General features: G+C 36.2%; 1 protein-coding gene across 2 annotated transcripts; it reads right to left on the minus strand.

Moving 5' to 3' along the window:
• Positions 1-2,133: 2,133 nt before the first annotated feature.
• Positions 2,134-15,467, minus strand: anxa6 (annexin A6). 2 transcript variants are annotated; one of them, XM_081382007.1, is made up of 25 exons: positions 14,894-15,467; positions 13,684-13,735; positions 11,921-12,005; positions 11,723-11,817; positions 11,525-11,638; positions 10,573-10,663; positions 10,391-10,470; positions 9,640-9,696; positions 9,229-9,322; positions 8,817-8,912; positions 8,663-8,721; positions 8,447-8,569; positions 8,136-8,194; positions 7,215-7,293; positions 6,771-6,852; positions 6,580-6,674; positions 6,354-6,467; positions 5,905-5,995; positions 5,658-5,737; positions 5,516-5,569; positions 5,315-5,408; positions 5,129-5,224; positions 4,085-4,143; positions 3,391-3,513; positions 2,134-2,501 (listed from the first exon to the last, which is right to left on the minus strand). In XM_081382007.1, the coding sequence occupies exons 2-25, from the start codon at positions 13,690-13,692 to the stop codon at positions 2,442-2,444; spliced, it is 1,989 nt and encodes a 662-aa protein (XP_081238133.1). In that variant the 5' UTR covers positions 13,693-13,735; positions 14,894-15,467; the 3' UTR covers positions 2,134-2,441. The 2 variants fall into 2 exon arrangements, with proteins under 2 accessions (XP_081238133.1, XP_081238132.1); XM_081382006.1 differs by having other exon boundaries at positions 3,376-3,513.
• Positions 15,468-16,058: the final 591 nt, after the last annotated feature.

The raw sequence follows: 16,058 nt of genomic DNA on the forward strand, positions 1-16,058 counted from the left end.
CAAGCGTGCTCGCACACATACACATAGACGCAGACAATTAAGGCTATACGAATTGATGATTTGGGGGCTCGTTTTTTGACAGAGGAAGGCTGTTGCACAGAAAAAGATCTGTCAGTGCTTCTACTCACACCCTGAAATCTGCAAATGACAATAGTGTTGCTGTCTGCTAACTGGGAAACATCTCTCGAAACTGGTGCGAAGCCCAAAAGAACAGAAAATGTGTTGAAGTTCAATTTTCAAAAAAAAAAAAACACTTTCCAAAATGGCGGTCACAGGATATGCAATTAAGGTGTGTTGTGCATGGATAAATCCAATAAAAGCAATGTGTTCAGGGCAGACCCAGGTACATATCTAGTCCTATGTATTTTCTCTTAGTTTTTAGAATGGCATTATTATGCTTTTTTGTTTGACGTCATAATGCATGATTGATTCTGAGTAAATAATATCTACCGAACATCAAATATCACATTTGCCATCTGCAATCTATCACCAGATATTTCCTATTCAGAACAGAGTTACACAGATTAAAACAGGAGGGAATTTCCTTATCTTGTGCGTCTGCAATGTAAATAAAGTTAATGACTGATCTGGGTGAATCAGCTCTAGACCATAAAAATAAGGACGTGAGAAACGTCCTCTGCTGAGTGAAATACTGAATGATTTAGGCCAATGGTTTTCAACCGAAGTTTTGAGCCAAAAAACAGGTCCAAGGTTTTGAAAAGGGTCGAGAACAGCAGGTGAAAAACAATGCTAAGTGCAAATAATAAAATCCAACAAGTTATATAATCGAGCAAAGGTAAAGATAGCAACATTTTTTAAAAAGGAAAAATGTAAAACAACTACACAAAATAGATAAAAATACGATTTCTCCTGAAGTGAGCATAAACATGATTTTGGGCTGACCACAATTTATTTTGATGGGTGAATTATTAACTGCTAAGATCAAGAAAACATTATGATCTAATTCTAAATTCTCAGTTTTCCTATTCAGTGTATGTCATGTTGCGCATATTGATGAGCTTATGCAATTCATTAAAATACTAACCCGCGGTTTCACAGACAAGGCTCAAGCCTTTTCCCAGTCTAAAATATATGTTTGAGCTCTTTTAACTGAAAGCAACTTGCACTGAGATATCTTAAAATATGTCAGTGCCATTGTTTTGTCTCAAGATGCACACTAATGTTTCTTTCTAAGGCGAGTTTATAAAAGCTACTTAAATGTCTTTATTGAACTAAGCCTAATTCTGTCTAAATCTAAGCCCTGTCTGTGAAACCAGGCCTAAAGGTGTGGTCATATTAGTGAAATTCCATGGGCAAAAAAAGGTCCATTGTCTATTGTCAATAGTGTAGCAATAATGTATGAAGCACAACTCACACTGAACGTTTAAACTAAGCAACTGTCTGTTGGTCAACGTAGCGATTTTGAGTGACCAACTTGAACCTGTTGCGAAATCTGTGTGGCGAATTCTTTCGCTCTCACGCAAAATTCACAATCATGTGGATTCGTATTGAAATGACTGGATTTTGTCCGCAGAATTCAACATTAAATCCAGCAAACATAAACCAGCGTTCTAAAAACGTCTGTGCTAACGTTCCCATTAAGTTAACACATTATTTCTGAATGTTCTCTGAACGACTCTGGTTTTTTTACGTTTTAAAAAGCTTGTTTCTTGGTTATACGAATGTTAAGGGAACATTCCTTTTTTAATCATTTTGCAAACATTATGGGAATGTCACTTGTGAATGTTTTCTAAACTTTCTGAGACATGCACTAACAATCCAAAAATGTTAGGCGAACATCCAACGTTTCAGGGAAAGAAAATGTTCAATGATCTTGTGCTAACGTTTTGAGAACATTTTTCAATGTTTGAACATTATTAAAGACCAGATAACTTTGAACACAAAATCCATTAACATTACTGGAAGAATTTTTGTTCATAACTTTTAAAAAGAACCATGTCAGAATGTTCCCTGTTAGCTGGTAATTCATTTTATAGAATATTTTATTTGATAAAAATGTTGGTGCTGTATTGGGTCACCATTTGAAATCCAGTTCTATAAAAAAAATCAGAAACACATCACATTTTGAACTAGATTTAAAGCAACTTTTGGTATTAAAACACAACATCAAAACTCGATCACATTTTTTATTTCTGAGGTGATCAATTTAAACAGGGTGTTGGGTAACAAATAAAGCACTAGTAGAGTAAAACCACAAAAAGCGCTTTTAACGGTAAAAAAAAAGGTTTCGTGCATGATTGCAGAAAATGGGGCAAGGTGTGGCTTTTGCATAGGTCACTAGCTTTGGCAGAGGCATGGCAGCAGCAGAGGGCACAAAGGCTGTATGTTGACTAGCATCTCACAAACAACGGACTGGAACATAACGCACTGTTTGCTAGGCGTGAATATCCTGTGACACATCCAGGACGACGAACAATGTTCTAGTCCTCACCTCCACAGAGTATCAGAAGGGTTTTACGATAGTCTCCTGATGTGTCGCCCTGAGAAAAATAATACGATTTGGTCAGACCAAACATTTGACCAATTTTGGAAATCAAGCATCAAAACACACCCTAGTTGGAGAGCGTACATGATTATATCATTGAAAGTTTAGTGTTGCATAATGCTATTAAGCCATTATGAAATTCATGACATTACATAATTACAAAGAGTTTCATAATAACTATACGAGCAATGAGATCGACAGAACAAACCTAAAGTGCATTTCCATGGAAATAAAGTTTGAAAATTCAAATGAAAAGTGCAGCGAAACCATGCAATTCTACAAAACAATAAATCTAATCCAGAAATCATTTGACACACACCTTAAAAACACACACAGACTTGTTCTCTGCATGCTTTATCTAACACTGCACGCATCTAGAAATAAATTATGCAGGGTTTTTTGACATTTTTAAATATGATTTGCATTAAATTGATGCATTAGCTTTGTTACGCCTAGTTTATTTGCATACTGGCACAAGTAACGTAACATAATAAGCCCAAAAAACAATGCATAAAATGTATAAATTAGTGTTGTTATTGATCTGTGAAGGGAATTTTGACTACAGAGCCAGTATAGACCTGTTGTTGAACACTTCCTGTCTACACTCTCTCCACCAATCAGAATCAGCACACTGAGAGGAAGTCAAGCATGCAGGGGAAATTCCTAAACAGCTGAGTCGAGCAAGTACACCGCAGGAACCTGTCAAGCACTCTGTTCCCCTCAACTTAACTAAAAGAGGATGTACAACGCCTACATTAATACAAAACACAATGTCTACACAACTCTCTTTAAATTCACTAACTTCCAATCACACCAGCAAGTCATGCACAAAAGCATGCAGTATATTTGGCAAGGAGCACACAACTTACAACGAACGTCTCTACCTGGATGAATTCATGCAAAGAGGCTTCATGGATGTCCTTGAACTCTTTGCGGATGTTGAAGAGGTCGATCTCGGAGCGGGACACCATGATACGGATGAGAGCCCTGTCGTCTGTTCCCAGGCCCTGCAGGGAAAGTCACAGCGCTTAGAAAACTGCAGACGCTCATTACAGGTCCTGTGACTCATAATCAAGTCTGAGAACCATTGCTGGCACAGAAACACTGTCAACAGATGAGTTCTACATGACTGTTGCCTTACATCAGTGTGTTTAGCCCACAAAAAGACCATAAAACATGTTTCAGAAGAGCATGTTTTTAATCAACGTCTCTTATTCATCACCCAGAGTAAAGTTTTTGCTCAGAGATCCGCTCAGGAGATTTCACCGTGTACTCGGTTATGCTTTATTTCAGTATCTGATTGCAGATTTTTGTATCCTATCGAATCTGAGCACAGACATTATTGAGATGTCTTCTGAACCCCTGGAGTGTGATTACTAGTATCTGAGAAGCAGGAGCCTTAAACCTATTTAAATCTCAGATGAGATATTAAAGAGACCTCAGTTGTGATTTCTTTTTCCATTCTATTGGCACTTTGAGATGACTGATGTCATGTTCTTGGCCTAAATGTTTGCGATATGTCCTCCTGCTCACAGAGTGATGCTGAGGGAAGTGTATTACATAACAAAGCACTTTTACCTTCATGGCTTTGTACAATCGGTCAGCAAAGTAAGACGGCTGATTCTTCACACTTCGCACTGGAAAATACAAACATGTAATTGATATTTTTTTCAGATGACTGGAGTCATATGATCCTTTTGTGTCAAATGTGTAAAACACGTGATCATAAATTTGACTTTTGCTGATGTAATTGTTATAGGGCTCATTTTAGATCCTCTAATAATGTTAGTCAAGATTTTGTGCTAAAGGTTGTTTAATTATTTTTAAGACTTTAAGATGGCCTCTTCACATATAAGATGAATAGCAGAAATGTACTGCATGCAAATGGCGGCAGCTTTTCTAGTTGTAATAGTTTCTAGTTGAAATAAAATAAACTATGGCCTGGTTTCAAAGACAGGGCTCAGACAAAGCCAGGATTAGGCCTTAGTTCAATTCAGACATTTAAGTAGCTTTTATAGACGTGCCTTGTAATCTTTTTTACTGGTGTGCATCTTGAGACAAAACAATGGCACTCACATATTTTAAGATTTGCCAGTGTAAGGTGCTTTCAGTATTTTAGTCTAGGCTTAAACCATGTCTATGAAACCTGGGGTATAAGTATTAGAAGAAAAACTTAAAAATGAGAAATGTTGCCTTGGCAACTAAGTGAAATAAAATACTGTAAGCTTAAGTTTAAGTACTAAAATGACTAAAACAGAAATAAAATACATTAAGGCTAAATAGAAATATTTTTAGAACAACTTAAAAATGAGAAAAGCACAAAACAAAATTAATAAAACCCAAACTAAAATGAAAACTGAAAATATAAAAACAAAAGCTAAATCAAAATATGAATAAATACTAAAATAACACTGATATATAATTCAATTTAATGATATAATTTAACATAAAATATAATTTAACTGCCTCGTCATCCATTAATCGGCTACTTTTGATAGTACATTGGAATTAAAAGGGCAAATATTTCTGATTTGATGATAACATGACCCATGTAGTATAAAAAAAAAATGTAATTTATTAGTGATTTCTGGTGCTCAGTCACTGTACTGACAAAGTTCTTACCCATAGCAAACATGGCATTTTTAACATCTCCTGACATCTCTTTCTTTATGATCTGTTCGATATCTTTGTTGCTGCACCTCACAAATTCCTGAAACACTGGAGGGGATATAGCAAATGTTGGCTGAAGCGTTCATGAAAACATGTATAAGCATGTGTGTATCAGTAGCAAACATGTGTTTGCATTACCTTTCCTCAGATGAGGGAAACTCCTTGTGCACAGGATACTCATGAACTTGTCCTCCATGTCACCAGAGTCTGCGTTGCATGCATCTGCCAATTCCTTACATGGGATGAAAACATTCAATCTTATGACAATACTCTGCTATTACCTTTATAGTTGGTAAGCAAACAACAGTTGACAGCGTTTTATAAGTATTTCACACTTACTTGGGCATCTTCCAAGGCCCTGTCCATGTCTGCTGGGCCCTCTTCGCGGGCTCCCTGACAAACACACCAGTGAAATGAGTTTATAAAGCAAAAAGTATGAACTGTGGGTCAGTGTTTGGATGCGAGAACTGCGTAGATGTACCTGTGACAAAGCGATCAGGATCCTTTTGAAATGCCCAGATGTATCTGACTCGAGGGCATCCTCCAAACTTTTTTTAAAGGCTATGAAGGCGAAAATTAAAATACATGGGTTAGGAAGACATAACGCGATGTATATCCTGTCTGTAAATAAATGCCCCATTACACAGACCTTTTGTCAGTGTTTAGTCTAGATAAATGGCTCCACCTGCAGGACACATTACTCAAGCTACAGCCAGGATTTTATTTACCATTCTTATAGGCAGAACACATCTCCTGAATCTCCTGGTTGCCTCTAGTGACCAGGATCTCGATCAACGCATGTTCATCAGTCCCGGCGCCCTATTAAAAAATGGAAAACACATACATTTTAGCATAAACAAAGTTATTTCATAGGAAAATGCTTAAAGTAAATAAGCTAAAGTAATATGCATGTTGCATACCTGTAAACTACATTTCTTTATCAACACAGTAAAACTCAACATGAAAGACACATCCACAAACAAACAGTCCTTGTAGAGAAAAGACTATTACCTCTGCTCTAGTTTGGACAGGTCACTGACCCCCAGTGAACAAATGAACACAGAAGTTGAATAACAAAAACAAGGTCGATCTGCTTAAATGATGAAACAGCCTTTTCTATGACTCAAATAAGATTTTGGTTTGGTTCCATAGTGCCGTCACAAATTATTCTGTGTACCTCCATGGCTTTCTTCATCATCTTGGCGTCAAACTCTGCTGGGGTCATCATGAGACCAAGAATGAGTCTTTGGAGGTTTTTGGACAGTTCTGATTTTAGGTCAGCCATGAGATCCTAATGGAAAACAACTTTATATGTCAGGAAAATGCGAAATATTTTCACATTTACAGTAAAATACTCTGTCCGATTGGGAACAGTTGCAAAACTGGGCAGGACAGTGTCTTACCCGTCCCAAAAGAGATTTGAAAGTCTGTCTGATCTCCTGTCTCTGTGCATTGCTCCTATGTGCCACAATGTCAATAATTGTCTCTTCATCTGTGCCTGAAAAATAAAAGTAAATCATTCATTATTTTAGCTAGTCTTAGTATCTTTGGCTAATGCATGCTATCGACCTTATCAAACTGTGTTTCTACGCACCAAAACCCTTCATTGCTTTTCTCAAAGCTTGCGCATCACTCGCAGGGTCAAAATTTTGATATGGTCGCACAGTTCCTCTTAACTAGAGATAGACAGAAAAGACAAAATTATAAAATTACATGATTAAAAAGAAAGACATACACACTGTTTCATCTTGTAATTTATAAATGATCACAGCAACATCACTCCAGCAGCATAAACACACATGCGGACACACTGAGATCTGTAGGATGGTGTGAGTGACACAGACTGAAAGGTGTCACAGGAACTGGCAGTGAATCAAGACTCTGATTAGCAAATTGAGCAGCATTCGGATGCTATCTGTGCACAGACAAAAGCTCCACTGTATGCTTAGGGTGCATGACACAGTTATCAACTCTAGCTTGGCCAGAGCAGAGGGTAATATGATGAATGCCGCTGAGAGAAAACGTGGGTGACACCGACCTGGACTTTGGTCGTGGCGCTGATTTCCCACATCTTGTAGGCAATCTGTGCAGCCTCTGGGAAGAACTCCCCTGCCATACTGAGAAACAAACAGCTCTTTAAACTTTTGTGCTGACAAAATAACAATGTGTGGATTGAGGGCTTGACAAAAACTTCACATTCTTCACATTCAAAATTCACATGAGGGAATGAGAGCTTGACAAGCTTCAGTTCTTGATCTCTGGCCCTGGCTCATTGAAATCTGCAAATACATCTAAATTATATAATATAGTTTGTAAATACGGAGGTATATAAATACCCCACTTTTTTAAAGTTTGGGGTCAGTAAGAAAAAAATTAATTTATAATGTCACAAGAGACTTCTGTTTCAAATAAACGCTGCTCTTTTGAACTTTCTATTCATCAAAATCCTGACAGAAATGTATCACAATTTCCACAGAAATGTGAAGCTGTTTTCAACTGTGAAAACACCAAATCAACACATCATGACACTGAAGACCGGAGTAATGATGCTGAAAATTCATCTTTGCCATCACAGGAATAAATTACATTTTATATATTCAAATACACTGTAATAATATTTCACAGTGTTACTGTTTTTAATGTATTTTTCATCAAATAAATGTAGCATCTTCTGCATGACTTCTTTCAAAAACATCTTACTGACCACAAAGTTTTGAATGGTGTGTTGTCCTATTTTATAATGGATTAATGTCTCCCTCTACTGACTGTTAATTGTTACTGCAAAACTTATTTAGAGGCTCTTTTATCCTAGTCCTGTCCTCATAGTTAAAAGTTGAAGTGTTTTTTTGGGCAGAGAATCAGACTTCTAAAGACTTAGTTATAGTTGTCTGCATATAGAGCTGGGTTTTGTAACATTAAAAAAAAAAATGACACACTTTAAGACCTAAAAAATGCTTACTCATCATCTCCTCCACACAGTTTCAGCAGGGTGCGTTTGTACTCCCCAGATGTGTCATCCTGTTGGGTTCACAATATATTATTTACCTTTTATTTATGTACACAGACAACATGTCCACTGTGTGCAAGTGTAGCACATGAATAAACCACATTTTATTTGTAAAACTATATGACTACACAATGAACGACAATTGTAAATCATAGAGGAAAACCTCAACGACACAATTGGAAATGATTTCAAATGATAATAAATAAATGTGTGTTGACAGAATCAAGAAATGTCTGGATTCTGTTTTGTTGGTGTTTAGGCACCTGAATCATGTTGTACAGAGACTTCTCATAGCGCAGTCTGAAGCACTCTCTGATGTCCAGCATGTCAATCTCAGCACGGGAGACCATAATACGGATCAGAGTGTTGTCAGCTGTGCCCAGACCCTACAGACAGATGGGCAAACAAAAGGATTGACTAAAACCTTGAGAATTGTACTTTTACTCCATTAGAATTCATTATAACAAGGCTAACACAACCTTCATGGATTTGTAAAGGCGTCTGGCAAAGAACATAGGCTTACTCCAGATGCACTGAACTGTGGAAGATATATAAAATAGAAAAGTTAGTGAAAAAGAAGTGAAAATGTAGCTGTGAGTGTTCAGGAATTGATTGCAAGGAGCCAAAGCATACCAACAGCCAGCATCAGTCTTTCGAAGTCTCCGGAGAGCTCGCTTTTAATACTGTCCTCAATGGATTTCTCAGCAATTTTATGGTATTCATCAAATACTGAAAAACACAATTTTTAGTTTGCTCTGTTATGTCATACAGAATTGATCCATGTTACATTGGGTAATCCTTAACCATTAATAATTCAAATGTATTAAAAATCATAATCACTCATGCTTTAGGTCATTGCACAGTGGTTTTGTCTGTTGCATTACAAACTCTCTTTTATATTATTTAAAGCAGCAACCTTATGGTCAAATCTAATCGGCGGTGCAGTGTGGAGTGTTACAGACACACAGAGAGAGATTGTACAGTGGAGGAGGGGTGTTAGTCAGCAGAAATCTCTGTGTCCAGTGTGTGGCTGCGGCTCTCATACCCAACTGCAAATGGGTCACACTACGGTTTCCCAGCAGCATGATGAATTTGGCCTCGTCTGTGCCCCACTGTGCCTCTCCTGCATCATACAGGTCCTACGATGAGATTACACACAAACATTCTTTCAAGATGCAAGTCAAGAGGTCAAAAACACACTTGTTGAGTTGTATGGAAGAGCAAACTAGTATACTCAGTTGTTTTCCTGTTGCTCATATGCAATGAAGAGTCAACTAAATAAGTAAATTGCCATGGAATATTCAGCTGAGATTTAATTATTTTACGTGAGAAGAAAGAGACTGCAACGTTTTACAACGTTTTTGAAAATATATTTGAAGGCCATAAAGCCACAACTGACCAATAAGAATCAATGTAATATTGATTTGTAGTATAATTCAACATCAGTCACACTCACTTGAGCATCTTGCTCCACGAGATCTTCACTAACAACATCATCTTCCTCTCTGGTCCCCTGTGAAACAAGAAAATCACCATTATTAAACAGAAACAAAAAGTAGACCATAATAAAGGTTATTTCATTGTAACCCTAGTGGAAAAACACCAATACCAAAATTTATAAAATACATTTATTTCATACTAAGTATACTACAAATCCATTAACATATTTACTGACATGTCACTTGAGACTTACTGATATAATTACAATTAAACTTTATTTGGAGTACTTCTTTATTGCACAATGCATATTTCTTAATAATAATAATCTCTGTATAATATCAGTCTTTAAATGCAAGATATTTAAAGTGTATTTAAAGTATACTTGCAATAGTTCCACTTTAACACAATTAAATATAAGTATAACTTTAATTGAACTTCAGCACTCCTTCTGGATAACTAAAGTGCATTAAGTACAAAATGAGTTCCAATTTAGCCAAGTATACCAATTCAGTATACCTAAAATAAAAATGCAGGGTATAAATATTAAGTACATAAAATATGTAAATGTATTTGTAGTATACTTAGCATTTAAAAATGTATTTCAAATACATTTTAGTATATTTATTTTTCACTAGAGAAATTGAATGTCTCAGTATGAAAAAACATTCCTGAAAAATTAGAAAAAGGAAAAACAATCATAAACTGACTAAACATTGGGCTGCAGGTTTGCTATATTATCATAAATCAACATAAAAGATTTCACTGACCTGAAGCAAAACAACCAGCATCTTCCTAAAATGTCCAGATGTGTCCCCTATAATGCCCTCTTCAATGTCTCTACCATATGCTGTGAACACAAACACATAGTCAGGCTTTGCTTCAGTTCAGAAGAATATTGGGCTTCTTGTTGACTTGTGTAAAAAAAAAAAAAAAAATAAAAATAGCTCACCATCTTTGTATGCTGCCACCAGATTATGAATCTGCTCATTGGTTCTTGAAGCGAGGATTTCAATCAAACATTTCTCATCTGTTCCTGCTCCCTTTATAGCACAACAAGCAAGTCAATTTCTGAACACAAATCACATATTCAGTTTCTTTAATTTGAAGGGATATTGGGCAGTCAGCTAGTATAATTATCCATATGGAAATGAGTGCAGTTCCTTGAGTGACACAGTGAAATTACAGTACAAATGAGAGAAGAATTATTATTTTGTCATATAGTGTCAGTATTGCAAAGGTTTTTCAAATCATGCAGTCTCTTATTTGCAGCAAAAATTATAAACAGCAATATAAGTGTAAACTTCCCATTAAGAGTCAACGCTAAGCAGGTTATACATGTACTATTAATAAATAATTTATTTATTTTCCAAAGGGACAGTCAGACATTTCTTATTTGTTTTTCAATGTAGAATGTTTTCTATTATTAAAGTCCCAAATTACTGAATTAGTTGTGATTTTTCACAGCCATAAAATCATGAAATAGTTAACACTCCCAAAGTAAAGAGCTAACCATCATAATTTAATTAATTAAGGAAAATCACTTACCGAATCCTATATAGCCATGGCAAAATAGATTCACAGGACAAAACATGCAGTAAATAACACAGAGAAACTACTATTGCTGATATTGTAATAGGTCTTGATGCTTAGAGAATGTTTGGGAACACTGTCTATTGTGTTCTGTTTAGCTGATTGGCAGATGTCTAGACCATATATCAGCAACCAGCAATATTTTCAGAAAATATAAATGCAACTTGAAAAAAATACAGCATAACATATCTATATGAATACAATTATCTGAGCAAGTCCTGCATTTGAATAGTACATTTTAGTGCAATTACATCAGCCATGCACAGCACATTTTAGCTGAAGGTCTCAAATTTACACAGATTCGTATATACCTTAATGGCATCCTTGATTTCTTTGGCATCATGATAAGCAGGAGGTCTCATCAAACCCACAATCAGACGTTCAAACTTCCCAGTCAGCTCGTATTTCAGATCATCAATTAAATCCTGAAATGTAATTTTGATAAAGCACATTTTTATCTATAAGCCATTTATCCATTTATTAAATGCTTGCTGGAGATTTTCCAGTACCTTCCCATATTGTGATTTGTAGGCAGTGCGGATCTCCTGCCTCTGAGCATTGCTTCGTGAGGTAATCAGGTCTAAGATGGCATCCTTGTCACTTCCTGTGACACAAGAGAGAATCATTTCATTCATTCATTATAGAAATATCCCAGCAGCCACTAGTTACATATTACACATCGATAGATGAGGAGTCCTGGCACTCACCAAAGCCTTTCATGGCATCATAGAGGGCCTCTGCATCACTGCCTTCATCAAAGTCAGGGTGATCTACAATTGTACCTCTGAATCCCTAAGACAAAAAATATAGATTTTTAGTTGTTGTTTTTTAATGAACGGTGATGGACAAAATGAGAGATGAATCTTCTCAAACCCTATGAATCACAAAACCTGAAAATGCAATAAGTGGAAAGAGTAAACAGACCAAGCTGTCATTCAAGGATATATTTTTAATTATTAGCATTATAAGCATTTTTTTTGTCTTGTTTAAAGGATGTTTGGAAATTTTTACTGAAAACAAAAGAAAATATCGAAAGAATTTTTTTAGAGAGCATTTACATGAGCATTTACAGTCACACGCATTACACTGAACTAAAAAAAAATTTGGGTGGGACAGCTTACATATGTTTATATAATCCAAAAATAAAATATTACACCAACAATCAGACTCTCCCTCTCAAACTCAAGAGGCTCAGGCGGGATTTTAGCACGGACAGCTGACACCTGTCAGTGCAGCAGTTGTGTGTTATGGTCAGCAGCAAAGGGCAGTTTGTGTGACAGAGAGAGAGACAAAAAGCTTGCATGCGACTTAAAAGTCCGTAACCTTACACTTTCAACCCTATTGAATCTACAGGATGTCGTTCCCCTTCAGAAAGCTGCGAGACCTCACATCTGACTAAGCTCCTCTGTACTCACTCTCTACCTACATTTATTCGCCATAACACTGGTCTTGCTGACGTGTCTTGTATAAAAGGGCACAGATCCAGTGTCCTCCCCCACATGCTTCTCTGCACAAGGCCTGTCCTGCAGATATCTCTCAACACAGCAGCTGTGGGCCTCCACGTCTACAGCAACAGACCCCTAGCAACACTGCCCTCAACAGACAAACATCCGGCCAGGCACACTTTTACAGTATTATAAGAAATATTATAATATCATATAGTCCTCCGGTGTTGTGGCAAGCCAGTTTCTTTCTTTCAGGAAATATCTAAGATGTCACTGAAAGTTTTGTAAATATTGCAAACAAGAAAATAGTGAAATATAACTTATAAATGTATATAAAACACAACAAGATAAAATAGATTTTCTGAAAATGTGATTGCATGTTATTAGTGCTTACTAGGGTATTACTATGCAGTTTTTAGGGTGCTAGGTGATTAGGTCATAAAACAACACCCCCAAATCTCTTTCATATTCTGGTGTCTAGATTTGAAAATTCTGAGATAGCTCAAGAAATAGCTCACCTTTCCTCGACAAGATAATTTGAGGTATTTATGTGCACAGCACAAACAAGGTTAGGGTTAGAGGTTTATTCAAACCCCTAATCCTTTGAAAAACAATAGCGATGCACTAATGTTTTATAAATTATTAGTGTGCTTTAATAATAGATTGGCTATTATACATTTCAAGGTATCTAAAATGATATCTAAACAAGATATTGTTTCAAAAAATGAAAAAAATTATCACTGAACACAGTTTACATGCGGTATAGTGGTGTTCTCAGCATATCTAATTTTTTAATGAGCAATTCATTGACCTCTAAGATTTCATTAAGAAAACTCTGACATTCTACACTCCCTGAACGACAATAGATGGAAAACGAGAATGACTACAATGAGAAAGGAGGCAGAGGTCATGTCTTTGTGGCTATTCTTTCTTGCAACATGACAAAATGCAAATTGCACATAAATATCAGATTGTAAGCATTGCATAAAGCAAGAAGACACAGTGATGTAGAAATATAAACATACTTTGCCCATGTTTGATCAGTTGCTAGTTGCCAACGGAATGATAATCTTGAACCTAAAGAGAGAATTAAGAAGAAACATGTTAGCCTTTCCTTATAGCTTCTGCATAATTAAAGACAAAAAAGCAATGTCCTTTTTTGGATGTTTATTTCTTTCAGAATCCTCTGTTTCTGAGTTATGTATATTATAAGCCACAGTGGAAACTTAAATTATCTAATGTCCTCTATTTGCAGTGTAAATAACATTTGAAATGAAAATACATTGCTGCAGAAGCAAACCGTCTATGGATGTTTCCATAGGTTTACTTTGAGTTAAGTTTAGTTAACCTGTAACCTGTTTAGTCACATAAGAACGCTCTAAAAATGATTTCCTCCTAATTCAGACCATTTCTACTTCCTATAGGATAAAATGCTAAGGGAAAAGCCGCATTTTCCACAGGATACTCAAGGCTCCACCCTCCGAACTTACACCATGCTCTCTTTCACTACATAATCAGGCAAATAAAGAACAGGGAACTTTCAGTGATGGAAAACATTCAGTCTGCAGCTCACTGGAAATTTTATTCTCTGTTATATGTCAAACTTGTGCACAAAACATCAGGAGGAGCAGTTACTGTACAATGATAAATCATGAAATATCAAGATTCTTCTCATGTGTCATTATTGATTTTGCACTCTGACTCAGCAAACTTTCATAAAATAATTTAAAAAAGCGCAGGCACCTTTTAGTAGTACTGTTTAAAACTGTAAATGTGTATCAGTGAAGTCCAAAAATAGGCATGTCTCTCTGTTTGGTCTGAGTCAGGAATACATCAGGAATACATCCAAGGTCTGAGATAGACATTCACACAGCCCCACCCAACCAATACCACAAATTATAATTAAATCAATCAAAAATGAATGAAAACCATTCTAAAATGTTATATTAAGAACATTACTACAATCATAACCCTAAAACTTTTGGTTTATAATCAACTTTTTACAACTTGAATCACCAAACGTATGATTATTCTATAGAACTGAATGTCTATATAATGTCTGTGGTAGGAAAGAATGTGAACGCCTCTATGTGAACGCTAGAGTTCTAAAAGTGGTAACATTTGCCTATGAAACTTGCATTTGAATGTAACAATATGCGCCCCAAAACACCGAAATTGGTTAATAAATTACGTTACAATTTGTTAAAAAATAATAACAACTAAACAAGATTATACCTTAATCCCAGGGAGTCGAGCTCCAGTTGATGGTGGTCCTATGCCTCTTGTCGGTGGTCTTGCTGAGAAACGCTCGCGCGAGGATCAGCTGTTCTTCTCTGACGCAACGCATGCGGCGCAAATGGCACGGAGAAATTAACTCAGGATAACCAGCTATGATGTAATGTCCACGGCTGACGTGTCGTGATAGCCAGTTCTCATAAATGACGTGGAGCATAGGATAACTATGGTGAAGACATGAGCGACCGTTGGTTTTTCAGCCAGTACTAGGCTATCATCTGCAGTGCACCTCCTGACCTGTTCCGATCTGCATATGCAGCACATTGGGGATTCCTGTAAAGTCCTGAGTCAAGATGAACATTTGAGAAACAAATTCACAGTATTTGTGAGGTGAAAGATGCAGTAATCACCAACTTTTGCTAAATAATGTATTTTTTTTACACAAGTAAAAAAAAAGAGAGAGAGAGAAAAAACATAAAAAACTAATAGGCTATGATATTGAAAAATGTAATTAAAGCAGGATTAAAGAGAACATCTTTATGCTACATGGAGCGGGTTGCCCTCTCATGGCAGTGGCCATATTGGCATTACACGGTCATTGGTGGCATACAATGTACATAGTTTTCTTCATATAGTAAATTGGCCTCTTTAAAAAAAATAAACATGGGCTAAAAGAACATTGCTGGGACATCAAGCGCTGAGCCAATAATTGTCAGTATCTCAAAACCACTGTTTCTTATAGAATAATAAGAGGCAGCTAAAAGAAAACAAATAGGCTACTTACTGAGTGCACCTTTAATATCTGAAACCACATTATTACAGTTTTTCTCAGTCGCTTTGGTGCATTTCTCACATCACTATTTACATTTGCACAACAGTTAGTTCAACCTCCACAACATTTAGTCATTTGTGCACATCATAGTAGCAGTTTCTCATTCCTTCCAACAAATTGCAAATGCTTTTGGACATGCATCAATTGCTTTCATACAACTCTCTGCTGTTTTATAACATTATCATTTGCTTATGTCATGTCAGTCAAAATTAACTATACTTGTGAATGCTGAATAGTCATTCCATATAAAACTAATAGTCCTCATTTCATTGCTTGAGTCATTACATACAAAAATTTTGAACTAGTTGTCAAAATCTGTAATTTAAAAAAAAA

The sequence above is a fragment of the Scardinius erythrophthalmus genome (genome assembly GCF_964197995.2).
Source record: "Scardinius erythrophthalmus genome assembly, chromosome: 13".
NCBI classification, from domain to species: domain Eukaryota; kingdom Metazoa; phylum Chordata; class Actinopteri; order Cypriniformes; family Leuciscidae; genus Scardinius; species Scardinius erythrophthalmus.